A 12,500-nucleotide genomic window follows, 5' to 3' on the forward strand; every position below is an offset into this window, starting at 1 on the left:
GCCATTTTTAAGATGATTTATCTTGGAAAAAGGCTAAAAAACCTTTGTCACCTTCGATTTCGTAAACATTCGAAGTTCAAGGTTTTATTTTTCATGTCGGGGACCTGGTACGAGTCTCCTTCTATTGGTGCAACACAAACACGTCCTTATATACACACCACTGAAATGACACAGTTGACTTCTGATCTGTGAAAAATAAGCGAAGTTTAAAGTTTTTCGGCAAAATGTAGTTTCTTTCGTTGAAAACTGATAAAAACTTACTCATGGATAAGTTTGTTGTGAAAACGCTCGCTTTTTCTTCGACTAAGAAGGAAGTTCCCACATTCCGCCCGATCTGACAGCTCACAATCGAGCAAGAAAGTACCTCACAGGTACGCTCCACGTGGACAATGGACTGATGTTTTTCTTGTCGTGCAATATTACGGCCTTTTATACGAGAGAAAATAAGCCGCGGCTTACTCTGGCCACGGTGTACAAAATACGCAAAAGGAACTATTTATACGAATATATATTCCCAGGTCAATATAAGCCGCGGCTTGAAAAAGACGTGAACGTAGATTTTGTACCATTTATAGGGGGTGAACATTCGAGTCTTCTGTAAGCCGCGGCCAGAGAAAGCCGCGGCTTATTTTCTATCGTATAAATGGGGGTTTGGCCCTATTGTGATTGATCATCTTCGGAAGTTCGTGGTTGACGAGCACCTTGATCATTCATTTGGCATGTTAGCTGTGTCCTTTCAACTTTTCAACTTTTATTTATCCCAACTAATGTCGATCGAGATACATAATTACTGTTCCTTTGTGTTCAAAATGTCTTTAGGGCAGCAAAAAAGTGTTTTTCTTAACCTGAAACCGTATAAAACAAGCTTAAAATTGCTGAGAAAAAAATCGCATAATTTACATTATTTATCGCATAATTGGCCTTTCTAATCGCACAATCTGCCCTGAAAAAATCGCATAATTTGCATTTTTTAATCGCACCCTATCAGAAGGCCTGTCATGGGTAGAATATACCTGAGGATTACAGTCCTATTAACCTTGTGTCCTCGTGGGTAGAAAATACCTGAGGATTACAGTCCTTTTAACTTTGTGTGCTCATGGGTAGAATATACCTGAGGATTACAGTCCTATTAACGTTACATGTCCTCATAGGTAGAATATACCTGAGGATTACAGTCCTATTAAACTCAAGTTGTGTCCTCGTGGGTAGAATATACCTGAGGATTACAGTCCTTTTAACCTTGTGTCCTCATGGGTAGAATATACCTGAGGATTACAGTCCTATTAATCTTGTGTCCTTGTGGGTAGAATATACTTGAGGATTACAGTTCTATTAACCTTGTGTCCTCGTGGGTAGAAAATACCTGAGGATTACAGTCCTTTTAACTTTGTGTCCTCATGGGTGGAATATACCTGAGGATTACAGTCCTATTAACGTTACATGTCCTCATAGGTAGAATATACCTGAGGATTACAGTCCTATTAAACTCAAGTTGTGTCCTCGTGGGTAGAATATATCTGAGGATAACAGTCCTTTTAACCTTGTGTCCTCATGGGTAAAATATACCTGAGGATTACAGTCCTTTTAACCTTGTGTCCTAATGGGTAGAATATACCTGAGGATTACAGTCCTTTTAACCTTGTGTCTTCGTGGGTAGAATAAACCTGAGGATTACAGTCCTCGTAACCTTGAGTCTTCTTGAGTAGAATATATAGCTGAGGATTACGGTTAAACTTATACTTTCTTTGAGACCTTGTTGATGGATACCTGAGGATAACAGTCCTTTTAACCTTGTGGCCCAATGGGGGTCAATCCTCTCCGCAGTATTCATTTCCCTTAAACTAAAAGCTAACAAATCCTTAACCAATTTTTCATCATTAAAACTACATGTAGTACATGCTGGGTGGCATGAGAAGATACAGAGGGTTTGCCCTGGAAGTATTTAGCACCTTGAGGAAACTGCAGAACTTTCTCTGTGACTATTATATGCAAGTTCAAGAAGCCTTTTCAGGATCTGAATACATCCAAGACTTTAATTTTAAACAGAGTTACTTTTTGCCAGATCCATCTTGATGTTAATTAGAGTTTGTGTTAATTCAATTCTTATATAATTTATGTTATCTTCAAATGTACATTACTGGGAATTAATTTTTAGATTTTATCCTTGATAAGCTAAGTGAAGCCCAAAGATGATTGGTCAGAGTGCACTTTAGGAATGCATTGTATTTGTAAGTACAATAATTTTGGTTTGTTTGAGAACTTTTAAAGCCACCAGCGCAGTCCTTTTTTTTGTGAGAGCCAAGATAATGTTACTAGGCTGTACTTTAGGTGCCTCAGCTCCCATAAGTATGGTATAACCGAGTCTTTTTTGAAAGCCAACACAATATTATTAGGTTGTACTTTAGGTGACACACCCATGAGTACAGTATGACCCAGTCATTTGTTACAGCCAAGATAACCCAGTCTTTTGTTAAAGCCAAGATAATATTATTAGACTGTACTTTAGGTGACACACCCATGAGGACAGTATAACCCAGTCATTTGTTAAAGGCAAGATAATATTACTAGGCTGTACTTTAGGTGGCACACCCATGAGTACAGTATAACCCAGTCTTTTGTTTAAGCCAAGATAATATTATTAGACTGTACTTTAGGTGACACACCCATGAGTACAGTATAACCAAGTCATTTGTTAGATTCAAGATAATATTTCTAGGCTGTACTTTAATAGGTGGCACACCCATGCTCACAGTATAACCCAGTCTTTTGTTAAAGCCAAGACAATATTATTAGGCTGTACTTTAGGTGGCACACCCATGAGTACAGTATAACCCAGTCATTTTTTAGAGCGAAAATAATATTATTAGACTGTACTTTTGGTGGCTCACCCATGAGTACAGTATAACCCATTTGCCTGTCTTGTGATTACTTTGCCATGAAGTTTTTAGTTTCATTAAAAGTATATAGATATTGAATTAATCTTTTTGAAGGGAATGTCTCTATTGCATCCTTGAGTTACCTGTTCAACTGGATGCAATAAAAAACTGGGGCATTCCTTTGCCTATTTTGTGATTACTTTGCCATTAAGTTTTCAGTTTTATCAAAAAGAAATATTATTGAATTAGTCTTTTTGAAGTAATCTCTCTGTTGCATCCTTGGGCGACCTGTGTACCTGGATGCAATAAAAAAACTCATGGGCATTTATATGCCTGTTTTGTGATTCCTTTGCCATTAAGTTTTCAGTTTTATCAAAAAAGAAATATTATTATTGACTTAGTCTGTTTGAAGTAATTTCTCTGTTGCATCCTTGGGTGACCTGTTTAGCTGGATGCAATAGCAAACTGGGACATTCATTTGCCTGTTTTGTGATTACTTTGCCATGAAGTTTTTAGTTTCATTAAAAATGTGTATACATATTGAATTAGTCTTTTTGGAGGCAATCTCTCTGTTGGAACCCTTAGGTGACCTGTTTACCTGGATGTAAAAGAAAAACTATGGCATTCATTTGCCTGTTTTGTGATTACTTTGCCATTAAGTTTTCAATTTTATTGAAAATATTATTGAATTAGTCTTTTTCAAGTAATCTCGCTGTTGCATCTTTGGGTGACCTGTGTACCTGGATGCAATAGAAAACTGGGGCATTCATTTGCCTGTTTTGTGATTACTTTGCCATGAAGTTTTTAGTTTCATTAAAAATATGTATATATATTGAATTAGTATTTTTGAAGGCTATCTCTCTGTTGCATCCTTGCATTGGGTGACCTGTTTACCTGGGTGCACTAGAAAAACTGGGGCATTCATTTGCCTGTCTTGTGATTACTTTGCCATGGAGTTTTTAGTTTCATTAAAAAAAAAAAAAATCAATTTCAATTTCGGATGTTTGGTCTCGCCAATATTTTTTCCCCTCGTTTAGGGTTGCACGCCAATGTTATTATATCATTGTTATCTTTTATAGCCTTTGGGCTGGGGAAAGAACCTGTAAACGGCAGACTGATCGTGACGGCGAAAGCGATGAAAAATAAACAGGTACACAAACGCGTGACGAAGCCCAAAGGACCTCTGCGTTTGAGGCTATATATTTTAGGGCTCCGAAAAGCTTGAGACGCAACCACATATATTATATTGGTTGTCCTTTAGGGGTTAAAATTCAAAATTGCCGGCGGACATCCCCGTCGGTTTCATATGGAGGTCCCCCAGTGGTCTTTGCAAATTCAACTTCTTAGGTCTCATTGAGACATGTTGGACTTAACGATTACATTATACATAAAAAAATAATTTCTCAAATCTGATTCAGAATCCAAGATGCTGTCTTTCAAGGAACGTGCAAGCTGGACGCCAGCGCAGGCTAGACGTCAGTTTCGACAAAACCTCTTCCCATTAGTCCAGACCGGTGGCATCTCAGCGGCTTTCACTCAAGTCAGCGTTCATATTATTCCATCCTCGGCGGCAGAACACTTCGCTGAATTTTGCAGAATGAACAAGACTCCTTGTCCGATTGTGTATCAGAGCAAACCAGGAGAAGTGTCAGCATCACCAATAGCTGCTGATTCAGACATTCGGTAACTACTGCATGGCGAGGGAATAAAGCTGGCGCTTTTCAATCAACTGAGTGTCATAAAACCCCCAAAAAGTAAAGCTTGCAAAGCGTGAAGAACAAGTGTGACAAAGTCGTGATATTTGTTCGTGTTTTTTTGTTTGATTGGTTGGCCCAACACAGAGCGAAGCCATAGCAAAACCAAAAGATTTTTGGATCACTTTCTTTTTCCTTGCCCAACAAGCATGCACAACTTACATTTATCCTAATTCAACAAATCCGCACGAAGCCCCTATATGCTCACGAGGGCGCTGTTATCCATAAAGCCTAGTTTTCATATGTCGGAAAAATCGTAGGTGATCGGGGATTTCACTGTTTTCCGACCGTCCCAGATCTAATCTTTAATATCCCTGATGGGATATATCGCCTGGGATGGTCGGCGACAAATCGGGAAAATCGGGAGCGTTTCTATTTTCCCGACGCGTCCCAGATTTCTGCGATGGTCGGCGATCATTCCCGACATAGGAAAACTGAAATATCCACCGTCGGGGACGTTTCCGATGGTTTTAGTTTGTTACCAATCGTCTAGCTTCTTTTTAATTGCTTGATTCCAGTCCCTAATTCAGAATGCCGAGAGAACCTGGGACAGGACTTTTGGCGTTTCTCCGATTTCTCGGTAAAATGTGGGACAGTCGGGAAATAATGGCATCGCCGATTCGTCTGGGATTTTCCCGACATATGAAAACAAGGCTTAACAGTTAAGATGTCGTCTGAATTCTTGCAAAGCGCTGCATAGCCACAGTTTTTCTAACTGTAAAATTCGTCTCGTTGACAATTTGTTGAATAATAAAACAGTTATCCTGCTCAATCTCAATCTCGTCTCGGAGGCGATATTTCGTCATTCGACTGGCGCTTGTTCCCTCGACTGAAAAATGGCATCCGTCTTTTGGGTCAAAAAATGCTTGAGTCACGGAGACAGAACGTCACAGGCCACAGTACGTTTCACTTGGAAATGCAAGGGTTCTGTTAGAAAAAGAAACCATGAAAACGCTTTCTTTGGTTTTTCCAGTTTTACTAACTTTTAGTTCGATTTTGATTTCTTAGGACAGATCAGACAGCATACGGGATATTCGAGAATGGTGTGTTCACAAAAACCGTCACAGACATACTGGAGGTTCCGTTTGATGACTTTGTTGCATTCTACCTTGGATGCAGCCACTCGTTCGAGCTCGCACTATCGAACGCTGGGCTACCAGTTCGACACCAACAGGTAGACCGTTCTGTGCCGAGCTACAAGACAAAGATTCCGTGCATCCCGGCAGGTCCCTTTTCAGGTAATGTGGTCGCATCGATGCGTCCAATGCCCCGGAACCTAGTTCAGAGGGCCGCGGAAGTGACAGCTGTTTTGGACCAAGTGCACGGAGCCCCCGTACATATTGGTGATCCTTGCTGGATTGGTGTAAAGGATGTCTTACACCCTGAATACGACGACGAACCGAATATACAGGAAGGAGACGTATTTCTGTTCTGGGGCTGTGGAACAACTGCCATGGAGGCGTTAACCAGAGCACGTATGTCACCTTTAAGCGTTTGTAATGCCGAGGAGAAAAAAACTGAGCCTGCTCACAGGCTTACTAGAAATAGCCAGATCGGTCACTACTCTGGTTTCTTCTGCTTTGGGTCTAACACGTGAGCGAAGCGAACAGCGAATAGCGCGTCTATGAGCGCTTAACCTGTGTATCAGGCTTTTCGAAAAGGCGGATGTTAGGAAAGCGAAAGGAAGACATTTTCATTTTCCCATTTTTCTCTCCACCTTTCCCTTTCCCCTTTAATAGGAAGGCCTGATACTCAGGTTAGTGAGCGCTTCGTTGTTCCCGCACCAAACATTAGTTTGCTCGCAGGCTAACTTAATAAACGTAAACTAGAAATAGCGCCGAAGTAGTGTATTCTGTTTATGTTTCTTTGTCCTTTGCAATTGTGCTGGCTGGCTGGTTGGTTGGTTGGTTGGTTGGTTGTTGGCTGCAGGCTGTTTGTCTGACTGATCGATTGATCGATTGATTGATTGGTCGAGCGGTCGATCGATCTATTGATTAATATTTAACTAATTGATTGATTCATTCATTCATTTGTTATATTTTCTTTCTACTTTAATAACATGCCGCGTTATAACGGATTTTTAATCAGAATTTTTTTTAATTTGTTTTCTATTTTGTTTTTCAGAACTTCCTTTGATGATAAGCCTGAGTCCTAATGCGAACTGCTGCAATTTCATTACTGATCTAAGAAATGAGGCATTCAACAAAATGAACACTCCAAAGGGTGGAACTTTAGAAACCCGTGTCGTGTTCATATGCGAACAACCTGTCTTGGGTTCGTTGGTTTCCGAAAAGGCACTGGAACTTATTCAACAACTGGAAAAACTTGGTAAAAAGGAATCACCAAACCCAGTTATCGGCGATTTCAATGGAAAACCGGACGAACCAGCTGACTCTTTTGTTAAAGCAGCTTTGAGACTCAGCCACGCCTCTTCGGTTGCCATAGTAACATTAAATGATGTTTCTACCAAGGAAGGCTCCAGCGTGTTGTCAATCATCAAGTCTGTAATGGCAACTAAAAAGGAAGACATCGTTTTGCTTGTCCCAGCGGAAAAAGTCGCAGAAATGACAAATGCCATCAGCATTTGTGTTGAATTGAAGCTGTTTGAGAAGTCAATCCACGTCAGAAAAATTGATGTACAGGAGGCTAGCTCAAAGGATGATATCGTTAAGATCTCGCGTCGCCTGCTTTCAACCATGGAAAGTTTCAAACTCGAACGTGTTGATCATTGCAAATTTACTGCACTGATTGGGCCTGATAAAGAAGGTATAAAGTAACGATTGCGAGTCGGCTCACTTTTTAACTACTTTCGTCTTTTCAGATAAACGCCAGGATTTTTAATAATTCGAGTTTTCTTTATTGCAACAATAATTTGTCAAATGTAGTAGTTCAATTCAGACTCCCCGATGCCTTTCCATAATTGTACTCAAATTTGACTGCAGCCATTCAGATACTGGGGCTACTTTTTTTGTCATTTTGTGAGATCAAGCCATCGACCTAATAGTGATCCTTCGTTATAAATTAACCCTGCAGAGTGGTTTTCACTTGCGACAGAGTTGGAGTCGGAGTCGTAAGCAGAGTTGTAAGAACGCTTACGACCCAGTGAAGACCGAAAATCGGAGTCGTAAGCGGAGTTATAAGCACGACGGAATCGGAGTTGGATCCAACGCTTCGGTGAAAACTAGATTGTCGAAGTCGGAATCACAAGCAGAAGGGCATAGACTAACCAATCACAAACAAGCAATCTGATTGTTTTATTCGTCCGCTTCTGCTTTAGCCTGCGAATACAGCCGTTCTTCTTCGCTCCCGGCCCGAGAGGCGTTTTGTTCCTTCTTGCGAACCTTCCCCTCCTCCCCCGTCCCCCTTCTCCTTCCGGCCGGTAGCGAAGAAGGACGGCTGTATCCAAAGGCTACTTCTGCTTGCGACTCCGAGGAACAGTTTTCACTGAATCATAAGCGACCGAGGCATAAGCGGTTAGGAATCGGAACACCGCGTACTATTCCGACGGTTTGATTGTCCTTGGATCACTTGGCTGCGCTTACGATGCTGCTTATGACTCCGACTCCGACTTTGACTCTGACTCCGTCGCTAATGAAAACCAGTCATAAAAGCACAAAAAAGGCTCTGTCAGGCTATTAATCAAAACCAAAACTAGAATTCCTTTACCATGGCTATCGTGGCATAGTGAAATATCACTGACATGACTGGATAGTTCTATCGAGTACGATCAGCACGTGGCTCCAAAAATTTCCATAAAATAAAAATACGAATTTGTAAGAGCTATCTATAAAACACGGCCTTTGGCCAGCTAGAGTGCCTTTGACGTGCCTTTGACGCCAAGGTTAAGGTGTTTATTGCGCTGATTCATCATTCCTGACATTCCTGATTCCAAATCTATGTGGAATTTTTCACAGGAGGTTTCTGGGTCGAAAGCGCAGCGATTGACGTTGATGTGGATCACGTGGCTAGAACTTCTGAATGCACTTGGCCTGGTGAAGTCATTGCAGGAGCCTTGTACATACTCAACTGCTGTCCAACCCACTCTTGTTATCTCCGAAGGGGCTTGGGGCAGCACAAACCTTTGCAGCAAAGTGAGTTCATCATGTCGTCTGAAGAGGTAAGAAGACTTTTATAATGCGGATTTAATTGTATGTTCGCTGTTTTCGAGCGAGCTAAGTTTCAGAGCTTATAAGACCTATAGTAAAAACCCATAGGCATGGATTTCAGTAGCAGTGTATTAAGCGTTGCTAATGATTTCACCCTGTTTCATAAACCTGGATTGTGTCAAACGTGATAAATAACGAAAACGAATCCTTCCTCGAGCTCTGGGCTTTTCTCAACTATGCAGACTCTGAACTATCCCCTGCCCTTTTTTTCTCTCCATTAGCCCCAGACTAGTTCTACCCCCGCCCTCCTTTGTAGTCACCTGCGAACAGGCTCTGCAGGTGGGAGATTTGGGGGAAAATTTTTGCGAGCGAAGGAAGCAGAACAGAGCGTGACCTTCTCTCAAGGCCACGCTCGGATCGCTTAGCTCGCCGAAAATTTTCTCGGCTAAAAGCCCCACTTGTTCGCAGGCTACCTTTGCAGCAAAAAACTAGCCTCCGCAGCCGGCTGGATTAGCGAGCGCGAGTGAGTGGCGAAGCACGCCAGAGCGAGCGGCGAATTCAACTCGACTCCTCATAAGTCTCCGTCCTCAAGGCTTAGCGGCATCAAGGCCTCCCCGCAAAAACAAAAGCACTCCGCCGCGAATCCCGCCAGCTACACAGGCTAAAAAAAACTTCCTCCTGTCTTCCCTGGAACGGTCTTCTTATATGCTGCGATATTGAGTTCAAGCTATGCATGATATGTTACATTGATACTGTCCTAAAATTTCACTTGTGTTCATATTGTCCTCATTCGTCCCCTTTTTATCCTGTCAGGCTCTTAGATTAGATGCTATTTCTAGGTCTCTTCTCCCCTCCGTTGTTTCCATCAACTTGGAAACCTGCTTTAATACAAACTAGTTTTCAAAAGGCTTGGTACTTTTCGTACCGTTACCTTTTCTCTCTTTTGACAGTTTAGGATACTGATATCCAAATTTGAAGTCAGCTGTAGCACTGAAGATGTGGAAGTTCTTATCGAGAAGATCAACATGTCAGCGTCAAACGGACTGAAGTGCCTCGGTGGGGAGGCATAGATTAAGCTGTTGGTACAGTTTTCGCTTTTGTACACGATGCGTGCCTAAAACGTTTGCATGACATATTTCATGCAGGGATTATGTAGGAGACCATGTAGTACAGTAAAACCCCGCGAGTAAGAACCTGCATTTTCCCACGTTTAGCTAAACAGGTTCTTACATAAAGGGTATCTAACAAACATTTAGACTAATTAGGTTCTTAAATGGGTTCTTATTTTCTTAAAAAAGTAATTTCATTTTAATAAGCTTTCAAATGTAGTACTAGTGGTTTTCAAAACCGTACTAGTCAGTATTGTTTACTTATTTCTATGGTCTCTTAGACTTTTTATGTGATCAAGTTAACTTTTTATGTGGTCTCTTTGAAATTTTATGCGGTCAACCTGACTTTTTGTATGGTCAACTTGTGACTTTTTATATGGTGAACCTGACTTTTTATTTGGTCAACTGTTGACTTTTTATATGGTCAACTGTTGACTTTTTACTTGTTCAATCTAAGTTTTTATATGGCCAACTGTTGGCTTTTTATGTGGTCAACTGTTGACTTTTTATTTGGTCAACTATAAAACGCATCGCACGCCTGATGGGACTTTCAGCGAAATCAACTAGTGACAGGGGTACGGTGATCTTTGACCAAGTATGAGTCGAGACACAGCGAGAGAAAGAAATGAATATGGATTGTTTTTATTCTTCGACAATCTCAAGCTACTGCTTTCTACAATAACAACGTTTGAAGAAGCGGATAGGTCGCAAAGCTTGTCATTAGAAGATATTGATCAGGCTATTGGTCGATTGATGGCTGCTGCAGACACCATTCAGTTGCTGATTTCCGAGATTGAAAGCAATCGTGATTTTGCTGAGGTGTTACCAATCCTAAATGTAACTCTGACTAATGTAAGGAACTTGGGTGATTTACTACAACTACATAGACACGGTGCTCCAGATTTAACTAGGGAAACTGCATATAGTAGCCCAACCATTTCCACATGCAATGGTCCAGGACGTCCACGTTACGTTATCGAGGAAGAACAAATACGTTTTTTGAGAGAACTGCATTTCCCGTGGAAAAAAATAGCCCATTTACGTGGAGTGAGTGAGAGTACTCTAAGGAGGAGGAGAATGGTGTATGGCATAACTGGGGACGAGGACTTAAGCTGGACTCAGATTTCAGATACTGATTTAGAAAAAATAGTACAAGAAATCCAAACCTTAACTCCCAATATTGGGTAGGCAAGACTGTTGGGTGCTCTCAGGAGTAGAGGATTAAATATCCAACGATGGCGAGTGAGGAATTGTCTCCGCACACTTGATCCCATTGGCACGGCTTTGTGGTGGCGACCAGCAATTTACAGAAGAACGTACAGTGTTCCAACCCCAAATGCTTTGTGGCACATTGACAGCAATCACAAACTTATCAGATGGCGACTCATAACCCATCTATGCGTTGACGGGTATTCCTGCCTTATAATTTACGCGCACTGCTGTAATGACAATACAGGTTGTAATGTTGTCATCCTCCTTACCGCAGATAACTCCTTTTGTTTTTTTAAGGCGAACGAGATTGAGCTCTATAAGGCTGGAAAGCCCTTTTCCTGAGAGCCGTGATTGTCTTTCTAAAAAGCGACTGTAAGAGAATGCCTGTATGTCGCTAAAATCTAGGGTTTGCTAGATTTTTTAACGTTGGGGAGGGATCTTAGCTCTGACCAAAAGGTCTTTGAGTGATTTGTCCTTCCTGTAAGCGACAATAGGGGCATCCGGGAAAATTCGTGCAAGGTTCGGGTTGTTAGTGATCAAAGAACAGTTCTTCATTAGGATCTCTTTGACACATTTCTTTTAATACTAATTGGGAGAAATATCTGGAACATCTGATCTTTGGTGATCAATTTCCCTATACTGATGACCTGCATGTTGCATTATTAAAGACATGTTATTTTGAGGAGAAATTTTCCTTTAAATGAAACCTCAACTATTACCAGACTTAACAAAGTGACAGAAGATTGGGTGGTTAAACAAATGTAAATGAGATCATCATTTGTCTTTAAACTATGATCATTTCCCAATTATCTGCATTTAAAACAGCCATGAACTCTTCTCTGGACTCACAGAAACTTGAATAGGTGCTTGGTAGTTCTAACGTGTAGCTACATGTGTGAGCAACTGGCCGTCTTTGAAAACCTTCATTGTTTGTGAAAGTAATTGTCAGCGTATCAGTAACAAGAACATCTGATGCTGTAGTAAATCTCAAAAAAGTGGCAAGTTTGGACTCGTCAAGACCTCTTATAAATCTCTTTAAGTGGGCTAAGGTCTCCCCCTCAGCAGCTGTAAGGGGTGTTGCTTTAAGAAGGGAAATAACTTTGGCATTAGTTGGCAGTATAGAGGAATACAGTTCATGCAAAGAAAACATATCAGGAAAATATAACTTAAGGTGGGAAACAATAGGCCCCCAGCAATCAGCTACATATTGAGGTTTCTGAATTATTTCCTTGTGGGCAAGTTCTCTGATTATTTCCACTAGGTTGTCTTGTGTAACTCTTCCTTTACAATCAAAAGCTGACAAAAAGTCAAGTAATTCTGCATTGTCACCCTGAATGCTATCAGACAAACAACCCTCTATTACACTAGCCTCAGATTTAGAGACATAGTGCTTGAAGGAGTCTTGCAATATCATGGAGGTTACACTTCCCTCCCCAAAAAGGC

The 12,500-nt window shown here is 41.1% G+C and overlaps 1 protein-coding gene and 1 pseudogene across 11 annotated transcripts in view; one reads left to right on the forward strand and one right to left on the reverse strand.

Moving 5' to 3' along the window:
- LOC137968974 (uncharacterized) overlaps positions 1–10,169 on the forward strand; it is an 11,781-nt gene extending 1,612 nt beyond the window's left edge. For 2 of the 11 annotated variants that reach the window (XM_068815476.1, XM_068815474.1), the window contains 6 exons: positions 2,156–2,228; positions 4,295–4,559; positions 5,639–6,105; positions 6,755–7,396; positions 8,545–8,747; positions 9,687–10,126. In XM_068815476.1, coding sequence (XP_068671577.1) covers positions 4,303–4,559; positions 5,639–6,105; positions 6,755–7,396; positions 8,545–8,747; positions 9,687–9,806 — 1,689 coding nt within the window. In that variant the 5' untranslated portion in view covers positions 2,156–2,228; positions 4,295–4,302 and the 3' untranslated portion in view covers positions 9,807–10,126. Of the gene's footprint in view, positions 2,229–3,955; positions 4,027–4,294; positions 4,560–5,638; positions 6,106–6,754; positions 7,397–8,544; positions 8,748–9,686 lie in introns of all 11 variants that reach the window. The other 9 variants (XM_068815477.1, XM_068815478.1, XM_068815475.1 and 6 more) reach the window with 8 other exon arrangements.
- A 188-nt stretch (positions 10,170–10,357) lies between these two features.
- The window catches only part of LOC137968986 (uncharacterized), a 4,377-nt pseudogene continuing 2,234 nt past the window's right edge, over positions 10,358–12,500 (reverse strand).

This window comes from Montipora foliosa, chromosome 8 (assembly GCF_036669935.1).
Source record: "Montipora foliosa isolate CH-2021 chromosome 8, ASM3666993v2, whole genome shotgun sequence".
NCBI lineage: Eukaryota > Metazoa > Cnidaria > Anthozoa > Scleractinia > Acroporidae > Montipora > Montipora foliosa.